Source organism: Plasmodium malariae, assembly GCF_900090045.1.
Source record: "Plasmodium malariae genome assembly, chromosome: 14".
Taxonomy (NCBI): Eukaryota; Apicomplexa; class Aconoidasida; order Haemosporida; family Plasmodiidae; genus Plasmodium; species Plasmodium malariae.
The window spans coordinates 2,583,887-2,606,209 of NC_041788.1; the positions used below are offsets into that span (position 1 = coordinate 2,583,887).

Below are 22,323 nucleotides of genomic sequence, written 5' to 3' on the forward strand. Positions count from 1 at the left end.
AGAAACTAAGAGATTATTAATCATATAATGCAAAAATTAAAATAGGATATAATTCAGTAAAACAGTTAAGTAGGTATAATGAATTCCAATAAAAAGGGGTATGCATTTAATTACAATTTAAATCATTTTTTATTTTACCATTAAAAAAGAACGAACTTCATACTTAGTACAATGCATTTAAAACGTAAAGGGAAAGGAGAAGAAAAAGACAGGGTGATCTAATGAAATAAATATGTTCATTCATAAGAATTTGGAATCCATTATATTTGTATATAAGTAAAAAATAGTAAAAATAAATGAGCATTTTATTTTTAGAAGGTTCTAATACAATGAACTAAAAAGCTTATTACAAAAGCTAGCTTTATTTTTTCAATTTTACTGCTTTCATGAAAAAATTTAATGAACATTTATATTTTATGAAATAATCATCGCAACTAGTATGCAAAATTATATAAGAGTAATATTAAACTAATTACATGTTGTAGAAATTACAACCAAACAAAACACTTATGTGTGAGTAAACAATATAATGAATTATGTTTTTTGTCGTAAAAAATGAAAGATTCGTGTTCTAGATACATGCGTTTATACATTGTGTTGCAAATTATAAAATTAATCAAATAACATTAATATATATAAAATTTTTTTTGTTGTAATTAACTTATAACTTAATATTTCTTTCCCTGTGTAAACACTGTAATTTTTGTTATTCTATAAAAAAAAAAAAGTTTACTGACATGAGATTTCCTTAATCTTTAATAATCTTTTGGTACGAAAGTCATGAGAAAAATTAAACAAGTATTCTTTCATAAATTTTTTTAGATTCTAAAATAAAATACAAGAAGGTCATCATATATATGTTTAATTTATAAATTCTATAAAATTTTAATGCTTTGTTTACTATTTATTCTCCGATTTTTCTTATAGATTAAAAATTTGACCTTCGTAAATACGTTTATTCACTATTTAAATTGAAAAAAGGCATACATCAAAAGATTAAAAAATAATAGTGATTACAACATAAACCTTTCTCCATTATTATGCATAATATATATTAAGTTAAAAATATGTTTATTGGTTATGCACTTAATATAATTTTACTAATAATTGAATAATAGGGAATAGAGGAGTTACATACACATAACATATATACCCCATTACACAAAAATTAAAATACATACTTATTTTATATATATGTTCATTAAAGTTATCCTAAAAAAAAATATTTCCTACGTACATTAATAATTTATATGTTTATCAATTTTTGAGGATTGTTTTTACAATATATATATGCAACAAAAAAATATATATGATTACTTCAATTTAAATAATAAATTTATTCAGTTCCTTCATAGCTATTTTCAAACAAAAATATAGTATCTAAAACTATTAAATAACTATCATTATTTAATTATATACTAAACAATTTAATTCTATACTACATATAAAAGGTTATTAATTTTATTATTTATAAAATTTAAATAATTTATTTTATAAAATAATAATTTATTGATTTTTTTTTAATTATTATACATTCATTTTATTTATAAATATTTATATAAATACATAAATTAAATAAAATAGACATATTAAATTAATACAAATAAAATATATTAATTAGAAAAAAAAAAAACAACAACATATTAATTAATTAAAATAAATTAATTAATTAAATTAAATAATTACATTAAAATAAAACTAATTAATTATTTAAATAATTAAATAAAGTTTATTTTCATAAAATTAATTAAATATAAATAAATATACAAATAAAACAAATAAATTAGTAAATAAAAAATATAAGTGATTAAATATATAAATAAAAATAATTAATTAGATAAAATGAAAAATAAATTATTTATATATAAATAAATTAGTTAAACAAAATGAAAAATAAATTATTTACATATAAATAAATTAGTTAAATAAAATACACATATAAATTAGAAAATATATATATTTAATTAAAAATAATTATTAAAAATAAATAAATAAATAAATATATCAATATACTTTAATTTTATATGTAATTAATAATTTATTAAATAAAAATATATATTAATTAAATATAATAAATATATTAATAAAATACTCAAATGAAAATAATTATATAATAAATTATAAATAAATAAATAAATAAATAAAACACAAAAAATAAACTTATTAATAAAATGTATAATTAAAAAATTATTATTATATTATAAATAAATTAAATTACAGAATATAATATATATATATATTATAATTAGTTAAGTAATTAAAATAATTCTTGATTTCATATCATTTTTATAAATTATTTATTAAAAATACACAAAGAAGTGAATTATTGATAAATAATAATATTATTTAAAATTATTATTTATACTTATCTGTTAGTTATTATAAATCGAGTTATTATATTTAATTAAAACATATTATTTTAATATCTATAAATATATTTAAATTAACTTGTATATTATAATTTTTTTTATACATTTAATTACCAATTTAATTGTTTATATTTCAATATAAAATCTTTTATTAAAATATTATCTATAATAAATTATTTAATTAATATAATAATAAAATCAAAATTAATTAATACTTAATATATATATTTTATTATTTAAGTTATATATTTTTTTATTATTATTAATTAATTATACAGAATGATTATTTATTATTTAATTATAATAAATAGTATATTTTGGAATGGATTATACATAATTATATATTATTGTATCCAATAAATAATTATCTTAATATTATATTTAATTATTTTAATTAATATGTTTATATTATATGTATAATAATATAATTTATTAAAATTAAATATATTATTTATTTTACTATAATTAATTATATTCATTTAATGTTAAACAACATATATTAAAATATAAAATACTATATTTCTTATTTAATTATTAAATTAAAAATTAATATTATATGTTACCATATATTAACAAAATAAATTACCAAAATATATCAATATATTTTAAATATTTTTAACAAATTAATTAATATTTTTTAATTATGCCTATTTATTATAAATTATATATTTTGCTACTTATTTATATATTAATATTATTATTTATTTTTTGTTTTATATTATTATTTAAAATAATTAAAATTAATTATAAATATACATAATTATTTTAATTAATTAATTTAATTAGTTTTTTATAATATATTAAATAAATAAATTTTAATTATATTATATCTTTATATATTTTTTATGTTAATTATTTATATTAAATTATTATTATTTAATTTTAATTAAATTATTATATAATTATTTTTAATTTTTTCTTATTTATAATATATATTTATTTTAATTAATTTTTTTTTTTTATTAAACAATAACAATCGAAATAATTTTATTGATATAAATATATTTTATTTTTTAATTTTGCTTGTAATATACTAACTTTATTTTATATTAAAATGTTTTATATAATTTTAAAATAAATAATATTTAAATTTAATTATATTTTTTATTTAAATTATATAAAATTAATATTAGTGTGTAAATATATTATATTTAATTAATTTAAATTATTTAATATATATTTTTAATTATATAATATTTTATAAAATAATTAATTATATATATTTTTTATTTTTATTTTATTTATTTTTACTATTATATTATATTATTACATCAATCTTGTAATATTTTTTTATGAATATTAATTATTTTTTATTATAGAATAATGAATAACTTTATTATTAATAATTTATAAATTATTAGTAATTAAAATATTCATAAAATCCTTTCATTTTTATTTTTTCTATTTTATATGAAATTGTGTTACTGTATATTTATCTTTATGTCTTTTTCATTATAATTATTTAATTAATTTTGTTTTTCTGTCGATTAAGTATGGATTATTTAATTTTTACTTTTAGGTGAATATCAAATTAAATAAATTTGTATTTCATTTGAAGCTCGCTTTTATATTTATGAATAATTGTAAAACAATATATTTACTTCACCTTAATTTTTATTGATATATAATAGTATTACCTATCATTTTACATTATTACGAATTATTTCACATAAGCATTTTATATATACGTGTGTATATAGCTATTTGGATTGTGTTTTTTTCAATGAATCAGAATTTCACATGAAAATGGTCATTTCATTAACATTTTTTTTTACGATATAATGTTAAATATATATATCATTATTTAAATTTCTATTGTAAAAAAGTTTTTCAAAAAATAGATACAATATTTTAAAATCAAAGTTTCTCTGGAAATTACAGTCACTGTTTAATTCTAAATAACTGCCCTTTTAAATATACTAGCACATGTAGAAAAGTGTAAATTTTTAATATGTCAATTATACTTCTGTTATATAAGGAAATTAAATATGAATGTGTTCTTTCAGTTATTATGCAACATTTCCTCTAGAAACTTTTGCTAATTTGTTTTTGTTAAGAACTAATGAAAAATTTTAAACAATGAAAGATAGATAGATAGATATATATAATGTAAATTGTATACGTTATACATAATAATTACAATATATGTGATGCATTTTTTCATTATTTTTTCGTATATAAAAAGAGAAATGCTAAAAATTAAAATATACAATCCGAAGTTAAATAAATTGAATTATTAATATATCGATATAAGAGAAATATTCATCTTTCTAAAGCGCAAACTAGGAAAAATTAAATATTAAAATTTACTGAAAAAAAAATATTGCTTATATATTATATATACATTTTATATCCATTTCGAATGTTTTTATATATATAAGATGATATATAAAAAAAAATAATTCATTGAAATTAGTACCACTATTTATTTCTTATAGGATTCCTCTGATTTTGTACTATTTCAGTAGCAGGACTTATCACAAAAATAAATAGGATAAAATACTAATATATAGACATCATTCTAAATATTTTAAAACTTTTTTTAAAAATGGTAACAACATTTATTTTGTTGAAACAGTGCATTTGAAAAATTAATATATACATGTGCATTAAATCAAAGTATTTACTAAAAAATACAACAGTGTTTATTATTATATTTTATGCATTAAAAAGCAATAATGTAAAATTTCAATCTAAAACTACTCTATAATGCAACTAGTATTGTATATGTCGTATTACTGAATTTCTTTATCATTAAATATAAAATTTTTATTTAAAAAATGAAGATTAGCATTTACATTATGCATTAAATTTTTTGTATTTTTTGAAATTTTAATATCATTAAAAAAACATTCACAAAATTACTTTCTCGTAAATGCTAATATTACAGGGAAATAAAAAAATTATCATATTTGTTTTACTTTTTGGAAAAGGACATAACTAGTTTTTCACCTTAATTTTTTTTATTAGTATTTCCCTTTATCCCTATTTTCTAATTCTACAAAGATCTTTTAATTTATTTATAAATATTACAGATATATGAAAATTAAATATTTAAAGATTAATACTATTCATTTGATAAAATTTATAATAAACAAAATTATCTATGAAGTAATTAAGAACTTTATTGGTATTAGTTATATTTTTAATTTGTTGAATTCATTAATATATAAATAGAATTATATTCAAATAAAATTCATTACAACACCTTTAGACAATAGGAATAAAAATAATATCGTTCACAAAATTGTAGAACAAGAGCAAAAATAAAATTTTATATTTACTATAAAACTAATTTTTAAAATTCAAAGATAATAATGAATAATAAAAAAAAAAAAGAAAAAAAAAAAAAAAAAAAGACAATATGTTTACTCTTTAATAAGATTTACACAAATGCCACACAATACAATTAGTATGTAAAAAAAGAAATATTACTGTAATCTAGGATTTTTAGAACATGATAAAAAATGAGCTCTCCATATATCTATGTCAAATGATTCAATGCAAAGAGAACAATAATAACAAGAAAGATATTCAGTTTTCTTTCCATTACATTCATTCATTACATGTGAATCTAATAAATTTTTCTTTACAATTTTATTACAGTATTCACACGGTGTATACATATGATTATGCGAACACTCAGATAGAAAGTGATCATAAATGACAACTAATTCAACAATTAAAAAACAATTTGGACAGGTACAAAGCATAGGACACTTTTTTATCCAGTGCTTCTCTAAACCTATTTCAGTAAAAGCTTCATCATACTTAAAACAATATTTACATGTAAATGAAGGTACATTTGTTTCGTCGTATTCATCATCTATCTTTGTAGAATCTTCTACATCTTCACTTTTATTTGTTAACTTTTCCTCGTGTTTTGTACTGCTTTCACGTTTTACTTGTTCATTTATGGGGGCCTCCTTCTTATGTAAGCTACTTATGGTTATGAGATCGGTCTCTGTTGCTTTCATTTTGTTTACTGCAACCATTTGTACCTTTTCATATTCTTTATTTTCTGTGGTACTATTATCTTGTAGCTCTTGAATTTCACTAGGACATTTTTCTTTTTTTAAATGGCTATTTTCCACAAAAGTTAATTTTGAATTTTTATCAACTAGTCTATTATCTTTCATATTTATATTTAAAGCTGTACAATTTTCTGTATTGTTATTCCTTATAACACCGATACTAACATTTTCATTTTCATCAATTTTCTCTGTATTATGTTCAAACGATGTAAACTCTTTGATGTTAAGATAATTATTGTTTAAATAAGAATTTTTTTTTAATAATTCATCATTATTTATGAACAAACAATGTTTTTTGGGTTTTTCATTTTCATTTTCGTTTTTCTCATCATTGGCATTCTTTAAAGTTTTCGTGTTCTCCTTTTCTTCTTGATTCACTCTATTTATTATAAGATTCTTAGTATCATATGAAACATTTAATAAAAATTCTTCAAAAAGTTCGTTACGATTTTCGACAGTATTATATATATTAACAAAAAAATCCAAAGATGTTTGTTTTATTGATTCAAGATCTACTTCAAGAAAAAGAGATATAATTTCGAGTACTTTTTTTAAATTAATATCATTTTTCACAGATGTATAGTATTTGTTAATCAAGGAGTAGTAAAAGCTCATTAAACTAACAATTATCTTTTCATTTATTTCTGATGTTACATCGGCAGAAAAAAAATAAAACAACATTGATAATATAATAGAAAACACATTTTTAAAAGAAGTAAAATTGTTATGTAACATCATCATTATTGTTTTTATACAAATGTCTACAACATCTAAATTAGAATCATCTAAACGTTTCAATAGTGAAGAAATTATATGTTTTAGATATTTTATGTTCTTATCATTAAAATGATCATCATGTCTATTATCCAATTTTAAAAAGTAATCTTGGAATTTATTTAGCATTTTTTCTAGAGTGACCACACTTTTTATAAATATATTATAATACGGATCTGATATTCCTCTTTTAATAATTAAACATAAGGATTCTAAATTGTTAAGCCAAAAATTTTTATATTTTTTATCTCGATCTTCAAATGGTTTGTAAGCTAAGTCGAAACCCATCTCTCTTTTTTTTTCGTTATCGCTACAAATGAATAACAGAATATTATTTAAGTCAACATCATTATCGTTATCATTCTTGTGATTATCAAAAAGTGCAGAATTTTTTTTTATATTTTCATTAGACATAATTTTATTTATCTCTTTTTCATAATATTCTAGTTCTTTATAATACAAAACTAGCCATTCATAATACCATTTTCTTGAACAGTTATTTATTATATTCAATTCTTCTATATTCTTTATTATAATTTTTATTTTTATTTCTTTTTCTTTTAATCTTTTAGCTTTTCCATAATTTTCTTCTCTGACATATTTCTTTTTTTTTCCTTTTATGAAAGTTATTACATTTTTTAAAGAAATAAAAATATTTACAATTTTTTTTAGTTCATTCGCCGTATTAAACTCTTCTTTCGCAACGCATTCACCTTTTATTTTTTCAAAGCATTTTATCTTGTTCTCTAATGTTTCATACAAAGAACTAATTTTGTTTATATCACATTTAGAATACGATCTTTTAAAACTTTCTAAACGTACTTCTTCTGTAAAATGCTGTGCAGCATTATTGTCAGTGAGATTTGAGCTATACGTAGTTACTTCCCTTTTTCGCAAGAGTGCTTTTTTATTATTTACCTTAATATCATTATAATTTTTATTTTTTTTATTAGCTGAGGAGGTTAATTTAAGAAATGTATTTGCCTCAGATGTAATATTTAAAGAAATGTCTTCAGGAATTATGTTGATGTAATACAACCCAATTTGTGAATGGACATTTAGATAGTTGTGATATGGACTATGAAGCCGTAATTTGACAAATGTGCATTTCATGGAACATGGCAAATATACATATTTAAGTTCTTTAGCACAATAATTTGTTGAAGCGTTGTCATTAAATCTAAAAAAACCAGCTTTTAAGAAATCTTTATTGTTATTAGATATATATATTTCAATCTTCCTACTTATGGCATATTCATGAGATAAAAATTCTAAATATTTTATTTTAGCTGGTTTTATCTGTAAAATAAATTCTTGCGGGTATATACAATTTTGTTCGCTTAGCCATGGTTTATAAATTTCCACATCTGTATTTTTTAATAGGTATGTAACATCATGATCTTTATCATTTGATGATATGCTTAATATATTATATTTTAATTTCGAATTGTCTCTGTCTTTTGAGAGCATTTTAGATTATAACATAATTCTATTTGCGCAGTTTTTTAACATTTAAAAAAATCATATATTTAATTAAAAAAAAATTTTAAATATCCTATAATTACAATAATTTTAAATCATTAATTATGAGTGTATATAATGATTTTATTTGGTAAACTTTGTGTTTAAATTTAATTTTGTCTTTTTTTTTTTTTAAGAGGATAAAAGAATAAACTATATGTATATATTATATTTTATGTAATGTATTAAAGGAGTAATTTTAATATAAAGATAAAATAAAAAAAAAAAAAAGGAAAAAAATAGAAATTATAAATATACAATTTTATTGAATGAGTTCATTTTTTTCTATTTTTAATTTAAATTATATAGAATGGTCTATGTGCATTATAAATAAAACATGACTTTTATTTATTTCATTTTTACTCTTGCGTGTAAATGCTTGAAACGCGTAAAATAAAAAAGAAGTTGAAATATGGAGTATAATATCTAATATAACATCTCTATATTAAAAAAATTAATATATTTTACGTTAGAAAAAATTGCATTATGGAAAAAAAAAAATATAGAATAGGAATTTCTCAATTTTTCGAAGCAAATAAATTATGTATATATAATATATATATATTTTTTATTTTTACATAGAATTAATGTAGACGTTGAATTTTAGTAAATTATAAAAATATAAATATACGAATGACAAATTAAATTTTTGTACACTGGAAAAATATAGTAAAATTTTTGAGAAGTACCAATTCTATAGATAAAAAAAAAAAAAAAAAATGTTTCTAAATGTGAAAAAGAAAATTCTTAATATTCACCTATCATTTTTGACGGTTTTATATTGAATATTACAGTGAAATTATAGTTACAACTAATATGGTAAGACATTTATATAAATTTTAATTCTATTAAAAGTATATACTTTTTATTTTATTATATCTCAAATAACACTTTAAAAAAAGAAATAATGGTACTTGTTTTCATTGAATTAGCAATTATATTGTTTATGTATATTAATAATGTGAAGATAATTACGGATAATATAAAAAAAGTTTTTGAACGAAACAAAATTATGATAAAAATGTGCATTATAAAAAGATTAAAATCACAATACAAAAAAAAAAAAAATACATAAATAAAATTAAATTAAATAAGATAGGATAAAAAGAATAAAGGATTAATATATAATTAAGTATACAAAATTATTCAAAAGTTTCATAATATATGAACGTAAAAAAACCTGTTTGATAATTTATACATCAGCTATATTTATAATACGCACACACACAAAAAAATAAAAAAAAAGAAGGTACATATGTAATGTTCATATATGTTCATGTACACAAATATACGTGTACACACATATGCTTGGAAGTAAAAAGTAAGAAACATGCAGGTGTAAAAAAAAGGTACACAAAAAGTTGAAGCTTGTACAAGTTAGGGAAATTTATAGAATCTGGGTATGTTACATAAAAAAAAAAAAAAATTGCATTCTGTGGTTCTTATATTTCTTAATACAAGTTTAAATGAAACTCTCATAGTATAAAAACACATCTATATTATTAACCAAATAACAAATCAGTTATCATTCCTAAAAATGAAAAAGCTGTCAAACATCCCAATAACACGTAAGTTGTTTCTACATGATATTTTTGAAGAAAGGATGGGTATACATATATTCTAATTTTCATTACTTCTATTTTATCAGAACTGTTTTTCTTTAAATCTCCAACAGCATTACTTTGAAGTATGTCATTTAATTCCTTTAAAAAAAATATATAAAAAAAAGGATTTTTTTCATAAAATTATATAAATATATTTTTAAAAATTTTCATCTGTACATCTAAGTGTATATATATATGTGCAGCAGAATTGTAACGAAAAGGATAATTATCTTAAATTCTAACAGGATGAACCTGTTAATAGGTGATATCAATTTAATGAATAATATAAGTAGAACGGAAAAAGATAGCAGACAAAAAATAAATTTATACTAAAGTATATTATTATATAAATTAGTATGTATAAAACTATAGAATATATATGTATGTACTACATTATTTGATACTTAAAACATACTGGAATATGTTCCGTACGTAAATGTGTATTTATTTTTATTTTTTTATTACCTGAGAATTCATATCTTCGTTATGTATACTAAAATTTACATTTCGTTTTCTTAAAGAAAGGATACTTTTGGTACTGTTTAAACAATTTTTATTTTCAATTATGTTTTTCTTAAGTATTTCACTATCATTCTGTAGGATTCCTGAGGGGAAACTCTTAGCGTATTCCTTATGTTCACACACACCTGAATTAGATGTATTTCTTGTATTTTCACAATTAATAGTAGTCGAAAAAGTAGTAGTGGCATCATAACTATCTTGTCGACCAGTTGCTGCGTTTTGAAAATCATTAGATGCAGGTTGGGCTTCATCATGTGTGTTTATTTTTTTTTTATTTTCATATTCTTCATTTCTTTCTAAAGGATTTCCAAACAAAAATATGGAACATAAATGGTCCATATTTGTTTTGTTATCTATCATAATATTATTTGAATAGATATGATCATATTTTTTTCTTTCTAAGATTTTACTTCGATGAAAAGTATTGTAATAATGTTTAACAGGATTATTATTATCTATAATTTTAAAATAACGTATATCAACATAATCAGTGTCATCATTATCATCATACGTAGAAATTTCGGAATTCTCAGAATGCATTTTATTTGCTAATTCTGTGTATATTTTTTCAATTGTTTTTATAATATCTGATTTTTCAATATCTTCAGATGGAAATTTTTCCTTATTTTCGTTTCCTTCTTCATTTAGATTCACTATTTTATTGGAATCATAATTTGTGTTATTATTTTGCTTCACAATATAATTCTCCTTGTTTTCATTTGTTACGTTGTTATCTATATTTTCATTCTCTATTGGTTCTAATTTATGTTCATCTATATCACTTAACAGTTTTGATATATCTCTAAACACGTACTGCGTTTTATGTCTTGTTTCTCCTACCCTCCCCTTTGACTTAGATCTCCCCCCATTATTATCTAATGGAACATTTAAGTTTGGAGTTATGGATGACATTTTGTAGGATTTCATTATGTTTACTATAGGCATTTCTTGTTTCGCATTATCTTGAACATTTGTGTTTTCCTTGTTTGTCTTATTCTGATCTATATTTTCTCCACTATTTTGTTGGCATTCCTCCTGTTTTACAATACCCGTGCATTTCTCATTATTATAATAATCAAATATATTAGATTCCTTACTTATTTGTTTTCGCAACTCATTAATTTGTTCTTTGTGTATTGCTTCTTTGTGATCCCCTATTATCATACCTCCATTTGCATGAAAAGAGGATTTTAATTTTTTTCTTTGTCTAACAAATAATGTTTTCCTTTTACTATCATCAATATTGTTATTGTTTTTGCCATTATTATTGTTGTCCCTAATTGAATCGTTTAAGCTTGAACTTTTCATATTCATTTTTATTATACTATTATCCTGAGGTAACAATGTAATATCTACGGATAAACCTTTTTGTTCGTTATAATTTCTTGGATATAAAATATCTTCTTGGTTACTATCATTTTTACCCACTAAATTTTCACTAGAATAACATAAGGTATTTTTTTCACTTTTTTTGAACCCATTTGATGAGTTCTGTTCCGATGCAGAAAGTATATTTATATTGCCGCGTTTCTCTTTTTCATTACCCATCTCTGACTTGTTGAACAAAACATTAAATTCAGTTTTATTGGTACTATTATTTATGAACGTATCCTTTGTATAATTTTGCGTTTTTACGTCTGTGTCATTATAACATTCAGATTGAATTTTATTAAAACCAATTTGTTCTTCCGATTTTGTAATAATATTATATTCTCCTCTTTGATATGTCTGCATTCCTATTTGCGGGCTTCTTTTTTTTAAAACTTTTTCGTCATTTAATTCTTTCATGTTCATTGAAGTGTTGTAATTTTTTAAGTTTTCTTCATTTAAATTATTACTAATGAAGTTTTCTTCCATCATCACATGTTCTAAACTATCTTTTTCAGTTGAGGAATTTATAATTTGATCATTTTTTGAATATAGTTTTCTTAAAGGGAAATCATAAGCTGAAGTATTATTTTCAGTAGTATTCGCTGACCTATGAACGGGGGGGGTATCATGTGCAATAATATTGGCGGAAGCATAAACAGATGTATCAAATTCGGTTATATTAGCCTCTGTATTTTTTTGTGAATAGAAATAAACCTTTTTATTAATAGATACATTTCCATAATTTGTTAACGTTTCTTCAGTAAGTGTTTTACCACTCGGTTTACTTTCATCCGATACGCTACTACTTGCTTCATTTAAAGTGTTACATTTATGAAGATTTATTTCATCATTTATATCATCTTTTTTTAATGTAATGTTATCAAAAGGGATGCTCGTATTTTTGTCCTTAAGATTCAAAGATTCTATATGCTGTACTAAATTGTCTAAATTATATAAATTTTCTTGTACATTTGTCATGTTGCATCTATAACGATGTTTTAGTTTTTCTCTTTGGCGTTTAAAGACTTTTTCATTTTGATCAAAATTCCTGTTTTCTGTTATAATATCGTTTTCTATATGTTCTAAGTTTTTAATTTCATTCTGCACATTATTATTGTACATATCTGAGTCACTATAATTTCTCTCGAACAGTGCAAAGTTGTCAAATGCTTTATTCATACTTAAGACGTTTTTAGGATTATCCATATTATTTCCAAGAAAGGAGCTTTCTTTTTGTTTATCCTGTTCAAAATGAACATGAACAAGGTTGGAGTTATTCCTATCTTCTTTTTCTTTAAGGTTTATGTTATATTCGTTGATATTGCTCTTACTTTCAGAATTAGCTTCGGCTGTTCCGTTTTCGAAGTGTTTGCAGTGTTCATCATTCTCAGCATTTTTCCTATAATAAGCCTTCATGCAGCTATTGTTGCTTATTATCTTTATCTTATAATTCGTAAATGTCTCGTGTACACAATTTTGATCATCATTTGGCTGGCCATGTACAATGCTCATATCATAGCATGAATTTGTGCATATATTTTCACTTCTAATTTTTTCGTTTTCTGTTAATGCTTTATATTTCATCACATTAATATCATTCTTATTACTATATTGTAGAACGAATTTTTCATTGTCTAATGCTATGGACTCTATGTTTTTTTTATTTTCAGCTAATAAATGGTGTCTATTATCCTTTTTGATATAGCACTTTTCTGTTGCACTCTCAGTACATTTTGCTGTGCCATTCGTAAAATGAGAATTTCCTTTTTGTTCTTCATTTAAATAATAACATTTTTCATAGTTTTCAGTTATATTCGATTCACGATTTTCTCTTACATCATTTTCTTCATTAGAATTTGGCGATTCGTTTGAAAACTTTACTTTTTTTCCCCCGTTTCTCTTATTTTTTGCATTCTCTACAATTTGATTTTTTACCTCTGCTTTAAACATTACTTCCTTACTTTTCACATTTTCTTTTTTTTGAAGATCGTTGTAATAATCATTATCATTTTTTAAATCATAAAAAAATGTAACTCCCTTTTTTTGGTTTTTTTTTTTATATTCTTTATCTGTGTCTTCATCCCCATACATTTCAACTTCATCTACAAACATTAACTTTTTTTTTGTATTTTTTCTTTCTTTAATGTTTCTAGAATTTCTTTTATATTTTAGAAATTCGGAGGAATATATTTCGCTCGTAAGATTATTATCATCATCATTCGTTGTATGCGATTCTTTAGAAAAAGCAACCTTCTTTTTCCCCTTACATTTATCCTTGTTATTTGAAACATTTGCATTCGTGTGTGCATCATTTGTGTGAGTGTCTTTTGTGTCAATGTAATACTTGTGCGCGTCGTTTGTATCAGTAACATTCTGCGTAGTATCATATGAACTTAGTACGTTCTTCATTTCAATATTAGTTTGTTCATAATATTCATTTACTTCATTTGCAAACATTACTCCCTTCTTTTTCTTCCCTTTTTTTTCATGACAAGTATTTGCAATATCGGTTCCTCTTATATTTTCGTCATTTACATTAATATCTCTTTTTTTTGAAGGTGAAATGGTATCCTCGAGATTTAATGATTTTAAATTTTGCGATATTTTATTTGAAAGGTTATCGAACTCGTTGACTTCTTTAGGGTAGCTTTTAGGACTATGCTCCCCATCTATAAAATTGACACATCTACTTCTATTAGATGCAGAATTTAATGATTCATTTAATGATAGTGGTTTATTGTATTCTATACTTCCCTTTATTTCATCCGCTTGGTTGTCCTCTTCCACTACATCTTCCTTTTTCTCGCTATGGACATCCTCCTCTTGATAATATTCATCGTTATCATCGAAATTGTCTATTATATTGCCCAGTGCCCTTCGAATATCGGAGCTCGAGGAAAATACCGTTTTTTTTCTGTTAACAATTGTGTATTTTCTTAGCGGGTTTTTGTAAAAAGATTCGTTACTTTCACAGGCTGAAATATATGCAAACGCAGGTGATAAGAAATTACAAAAAAGACCACAAATTAGACTTATATAATTAAATACATTTGAAAAAAGAATTCCATTCGAAAATATCCAAGCAAACAAAAAGGGTGCTACACATCCAAAAAAAAAAGCTGCATTATCAGAACATATATCTAAATTCATTAAATCATAACGCATAGATATAGAACCCGTAATAACTTTGGGTGCTACAGCAACCAGGTTAAAAATATGCAAAATAGATGTATTAATATTTTGAAAAGAATTATTCAAACAAAATATTAGACCAAATATAAAATAAAAAATACTACTAAAAATGACAGCAAACCATATAGCTTTCGAAACATTAACGTCATCCGTAATTTCATTTCCCCAAGAAGGTATATTACCCACAAACCCATAGGAATCAATAAAATTAGCAAAGGTTTTCCCCATACAGTACGATTTTATTCCCTCTATTTTGCTAATCATATAGTATAAATTTTTAAAAAACATTTTATTTTGTTTTCCATTTTTCCTATTGTTATTTGTATCATTTCTTTTGCTGTCCTTTTCGTCCTTTTTTTCTATTCGCGCGAATTTTTGCTCTCTTTGATGTTGTTTATCGTCGTGCTCACGGTCATTATGACTGTCAACACCACCTCCATCATCATCGTCAACATTATCATCCAAACTGTTCTTAAAAAACGGGCTACTTTTTTTTTTTGTTCTTTGCTTTTTAAAATTATCTTCCTTCTTTTTATGCAGTTGTGTCATGGTTTTAAAGTTTTCAATGTTATTGTTTCTGCTGTTCCTCTCATGATAGATTTTGTATATAGAATAAAAATACTGATTACTGTTAGTATTTTTTATTTTTAAATCCTTAGAACAACTAGAAAAAGTGATATAAAAAATACTGTTTCGAAATACATATACCTTTTTTTGATATAAAGGATTTAAAGAAAAAAGAGAACAACAAAATATTCCTTTTTTGTAATATAATAGGTTATTTCTTTCTCTTCTTTTAATATATTTATTTAAAACATTATTGTTCTTTATAATGTGTTTATTTTTTGTGCAATGTTTTGAAAAAGGTATTTTTTCATATATTGGTGACATTGAAATTGAACATTCAGGAAAAAATGTGTCTTTACATGGTTTTATCTCCTCTTTAAAATTATTTACTTCATTATATCTGTAATAATTTTTTATTAAATCTTTTTCAAAATAAGCTCTATTCAATATTAAATTATTGTTTATATCCACGTTATTATCTGGAGCAGCGTTATCAATGTAATTTTCCGAAAGCAAATATATTGTTGACGAAATAGATAAATAAAGAAAAGAACTCATAAATATCATGAAAACAACATATTGATAATTTATTGTTTCTTCTAGACCTTTAGAAGATAGATGTATACATATAATTGCATTAATAATATAACCTATAGTAAAACCACCTATTATTATTGTTTCATAATGTCCTGTACTTGTATAGTAAAAGCCATTGAACATAGCATCCAAGAGACTTAAAGAGCATTTTGTTATTTTTAATTGAGGATACACTTGAAATAATATAGTAAAACCAAATAATTTAATAATGAATATATCAATTATTTTTGATATAACAAGAATCCCACATATATTATTACATATATTTCCTAAATGATATAAAAAGGAAACAAATTTATATTTTTCGTTGGACATAAAATATTTTATAACTGCACTATATTCAATTCTTTGCTCAAAATTTTTGTTTTTTGGTATCATTGTCATAGCTCTTAAAATCATTAAACTGCAAAAAACAGCAACTGAGCATACAAACGTATTTCCAAAAATTACTGGAATCCATCCTACTTCATCTATTAAACTTGGGATGTCAAATAAACCTACAAATGTGGAAAAAAAAAAAAAAAAAAAAATTACCATTAAATTGTTTTATTATTATTATTGTTATATTTTATATGGTATATTAGTTTAAATCAGAAAATTTTAAGAATCAAAAGAAAGTTGAGGGGCTCACGCACTAAATGCAATAAAGGAGAGACATGCGTTTAATCTGTTCGTTCTGTTTATTTTTTACTTTGTTTTTTAATTTTTCTTTATTTTTACTTCATTTTATTTAGTTTTATTGTATTATATATATATTTTTTTTTTCATTATATTTCTTTTCATTTTTTAATATTTTATTACATATTATTTTTTTATAAAGCTCAGGCTAGCTACCAAAAAATTGCCCAAATTCTCATTCTCATATTTTTTTAGTGCTACATAAATATGTATATTACCTGATCCGATGATCTGATTAAACAAGTATATAAAAGAAGCTAAAGGTCCAATCGTTTTTGTGTATTTCCATGTTATGGTTCTAAACCTTTTTCGGCTCCTTACAAATTTTTTTTTGGAATTTAGTTTATTATCGTTAAAAAGTGATATATTATGTAACCATTTTAAATTCATTTTCATAAAAATAAAATAAAATAAAGCCTTAATTAATAGAATAAAAATTACTTGTAATCAACACTATATGTGTGCTAAACATTATGAAAAAACAGGGATATATAAATACACACACATTTTAAGTGAACTCGTTTAAATGTATTTGCACCGGAGCCTATTAATATATATATATGTACAAAATAATAAATTAATTAGTTGGATATAAAGATCAATTTCTGTTACAACAGGATTATAAAGAATATGTATACATATTTTAATTTATTGTTGTGCATAATTCTACATGTTTTGTGTGCATGCAATAAATGTTACATATATAAAAAATTGTGTACTACAAATTGAAGAGAAAAGTAAAATAAAACTGCTAGTATTGTAACATATTTTAGCTGCAACATTTTTTTTTTTTTTTTTTTTCTATTTGTTGTTTTTCTATTTTTAAAGCATTTTCAAAATTAAGTGTGTTTTAATGTTCTACATTTGTTATAAAGTACATAAAAATATATAGTACGGGGCTTTAATATTTGTTTGTGTTCTTTTGGTTTGAAATATTTATTATGATAAAACGTAAACATATAGAGGAGTTTAAAACAAGGCACAGAAAAATTTAAGGGTTTTTTTATTAAAGAAAATATGAAAATGTTTATAATTAAAAAATTTTTAATTTTATTTTATATATATGTAGAACACATTTGTATATATGTATATGTGTACATGCGTATATATATTGTTTAATAATTTAATCTTTATACTTTGTCAATTTTTTTTTTTTCCGCGTCACTGGAAGGAATTTTACCTTTCTACAAGCTTCAGATAAGCATTAAAAATTTAAAGGTATATATGTGTATATATATATAAAAGCAATGAGAAAATTTATACTCATAATTAATAATAAAAATATTTGTAAATTACAATTAATTAAATTTAAAAGCAGGAGAAAATAAGATTCAAGAAAAATTGTTCATGATATTTCTTCCGAATTGCAAAAATTTTTATTTTCTTACACATGCTCTATACAAAAAAAAAAAAAAAAAAATTTCCATACACATTTCGAGAAAAGTGTTTTGCCTCATTATTAAGAATTAATAAATATTTATATATAATAAAATAATATTTAGGAAATTTACGTATAAGGAAAACGCAAATTTTTTTGTTTTACATAGAAATGAAGTAATACAGTATAAGCTTTTTAAAATTAAATGTTTCAAAAGTCTCAAAAAAAAAAAAAAAAAGAAAATAGAGGGACAACATATATATATATGCTATATTTTTTTTAAATTCATGGTGTTATAATCTCTCAAGTAATATAAACATATGTGAACATAATTAACCAAACGATGTGTAATTTCGTATTATCGTAAAAATGTTTAATTTAATAAATATGAATTTTGTCAGACAATTAAAAAAGGGAAATAAAGAAAAATAAATATAATAAAATAAAAAGCTTTTGATAACAGTAAACAGTTTGAAGACTTTATTTGAATAGAAGATCGTATAAAGTAATGTTCGAGAAATATAAACATATTTTTATGTTTTCTCATTTTTAAAAAACGTTTTATAATACGTTATGCTTAGATGGAGGTTGACTAATTTGCTTTATAATTAAAAATTGGGTGTTCAGTAAAATAATATTTAATCTGTTTTTGTAAATGCAAATAATTTTTATGCATTTATTTTATTTCTCACTACATTGCTTTATTTTTATATTTTAAAATATTAAATGTATATTATTTTTAAGAATCTTGTCCTTATCACCAAAGTTTATTCCCATTAATGTGTCATATTGTACAATTAAGATGTTGTACATAAAACAAAGAATATTATCGTAAGTTTGTTGTAATATATACATGTAATAAAATATGATGTGAATAAAATTTACACAATCTTCCACTTATAAAATAACTTCTCAAATTTTTGTGGAAAATAATTAAATAATATATAATAAAATAACCTTGTAGGAGAAAAAAAAAAATATGTACATTTTCATTTGCACTTGTTATGGAAGTAAAAGGTGTTTTAAAGCAATTATGAAAAATTAAATTTTGGATGAAATTTTATAATATAAAAGGTGAAAATATTGTATATATATAATTTGTATGAATATTTTCTTATTTAAAATTTATTTCAACTTATTATATTCTCTTTAAAAATTTTTTTTTCCAATTTTTTTTGGAGACTTTTGGTAACGTACAAAATTATTTGCCAAATATAAATGGCCATTTTGTACATTTTTAATATACATAAGTATAAATATATATAACAGTATATATTATAAATGCTACTTTAATAACATGTTTTTGGTTTTAAATGAATTAAACAAATATATATGCATATTTACATTTTATTCTTTTGTTAAGATATATTATAAAGATGCAATTAACACATTTAAATAACATTTCAAGAAATAAAATATACATTTAAAAAATATACTTTTTAAAATATGACGTTCAAAAATTACATGAACAGTTCATAAATTTTTACCAGTTTCTTAGAAACTTCTTAGTAATTTTTTAGTACTTTTATATTTTATTTTATATAATTTTTGAAATGTCATTTATGCTGCAACATTTAAATAGCGGCTGGGCCGTTGATCAAGCGATAATAAATGAGGAAGAAAGGTTAGTTTGTATACGTTTTGGTCATGATTATGATCCTGATTGTATGAAAATGGATGAATTATTATATAAAGTAGCTGAAGACATAAAAAATTTTTGTGTAATTTATTTAGTAGATATAATTGAAGTTCCTGATTTTAATACAATGTATGAATTATATGATCCCGTTTCCGTTATGTTTTTTTATCGTAATAAACACATGATGATAGATTTAGGTACTGGTAACAATAATAAAATTAATTGGCCCATGAATAATAAACAAGAATTTATTGATATAGTTGAAACTATTTTTAGAGGGGCAAGAAAAGGAAGAGGTTTAGTTATATCACCAAAAGACTATTCAACTAAATATAAATATTGAATGCTTTTTAAAAAAATAAAGGAAATATATATTAAGGCAAGAAGATCAGAAGAAAGGAAATTTTTTTTTCTTTTTTTTTTTTAATATGAAAGATATATTTATTATGCAAATCATTCTTATATATATATTTTTTATGAATTAATAATTACAGGTCTTTTTATTATAAGTAGCAAGAATAAATATAGACGTATCAACGTGCACATTTACAGAACAATAAATATTTTTAAAAGAATTTTTTTTTATGTGTTCTCTTTGTTTATATATGATTTGAATTAAACAGATAAAAAATTAGGAATTTTTTAATTAGAAATAATTTATATAGCAATTTTTTAATTAGTAGTTTTTCAGTTTGCAAATTTTCATATTGTGGAGAATATCTTAACGTTATTTTGTTCCTTTTCATAATCATACAGTTAACATGAATTAATTTTGAACTCTTTTTTTTTATTTTAAAATACAACTATTTGTTACGCTTTAGATCAAGAATACTGTGGTTTACAGAAATCATGTTTGCAATTAACTAGATAATTGTACCACTTCTTACGTAAATTTGTTCATGTTTGGTTATTAAGTGTACATATATATATACCTACACATGTGCGTATAATTTGTACAATATAATTTATTTAAGTGAGGAATTGTGTATTATTTTGTTATAAAATTTACGTAATTATAAACGTAAAATGGGGTGGAAAAAGGATTAATACACATAAAATATTGCTTAGCTTTATTTTTACTACTATTTTAAATTGGCGTACAATATACTGCAATATAACAAAAACAAACATAATACAAATGTAAAATTAAAAAAATAAATACACAAAAAAAAAAAAAGAAAAGAAAAGAAAAAATAATGTATGTATACATATATATATATATGTTCTAAATATATAAAATGAAAGATAACATTTGCAAATGTATGGTAAATATTGACAAAATTAAAGAACAGCAAAAAGTGTGTTATTACTACTTAATAAATATTGTGAAATAATATTTATTACTCATCCATAATATATTGCAGAATATGAATATAAGGACCAAAATATGGGGGAACATGAAAAAAATAAAAAGACAATATAAATTATGAGAATATTGGTATAAAGCCTACAAATAAAAAAAATGGAAATATTAAAAAGATGTTACATAAAATATTATATTCAATACTTTCTCTGGAAGGATAATTTCTTATGTGTAAACGTATATACATATATGTATGTATATATATTTTTCTCATGTGCTACAATTAAAAAAAAAAAAAAAAAAAGAGCGTAAATAATAAAAGTTATATAATTAAATTAATATTCACTAAATAATTTAAATAATAAAGGCGTACAATAATTATTATTATATATTTTGAAGGACACATCATTCAACAATTTATCAGAATTTTATTTAAATATATGTATTATGCTCCCAATATTTAGGAGAAATTCTCATGGTATACGTATGTTAAAAAAGTGAACTAATTAAAGATACTTGAAAGGGATACCTATTATACTGCTAACTTCAATTTTGCGTTCTTTTATTATTTATCCCTTATCCTCCTTTTTTTTTCTGTTCTTTTCCCACATTTCTTTTATGTATATTTATTTGTATATAAATATATACACACATATGCGATAATATTTTTTGTTTGGATGGAATATATATACTTAAAATTATTTTATACTAAACCTTTGGGCTGTTATTCTTGTATGGATAAAATAATTATTTTTTGTTCTACATGACTTTGAA

General features: G+C 21.5%; 3 protein-coding genes across 3 annotated transcripts; 1 reads left to right on the forward strand and 2 right to left on the reverse strand.

The window, feature by feature from the left end:
• Positions 1–5,800: 5,800 nt before the first annotated feature.
• PmUG01_14065600 (conserved Plasmodium protein, unknown function) lies at positions 5,801–8,647 on the reverse strand (the record flags this gene model as incomplete). Its single annotated transcript, XM_029008239.1, has 1 exon — positions 5,801–8,647. The coding sequence occupies one exon, from the start codon at positions 8,645–8,647 to the stop codon at positions 5,801–5,803; it is 2,847 nt and encodes a 948-aa protein (XP_028864549.1).
• A 1,553-nt stretch (positions 8,648–10,200) lies between these two features.
• PmUG01_14065700 (amino acid transporter, putative) lies at positions 10,201–17,619 on the reverse strand (the record flags this gene model as incomplete). The annotated part of the gene is made up of 3 exons (XM_029008240.1): positions 10,201–10,401; positions 10,768–17,048; positions 17,448–17,619. The coding sequence occupies 3 exons, from the start codon at positions 17,617–17,619 to the stop codon at positions 10,201–10,203; spliced, it is 6,654 nt and encodes a 2,217-aa protein (XP_028864550.1).
• A 2,541-nt stretch (positions 17,620–20,160) lies between these two features.
• PmUG01_14065800 (mitosis protein dim1, putative) lies at positions 20,161–20,589 on the forward strand (the record flags this gene model as incomplete). The annotated part of the gene is made up of 1 exon (XM_029008241.1): positions 20,161–20,589. The coding sequence occupies one exon, from the start codon at positions 20,161–20,163 to the stop codon at positions 20,587–20,589; it is 429 nt and encodes a 142-aa protein (XP_028864551.1).
• Positions 20,590–22,323: the final 1,734 nt, after the last annotated feature.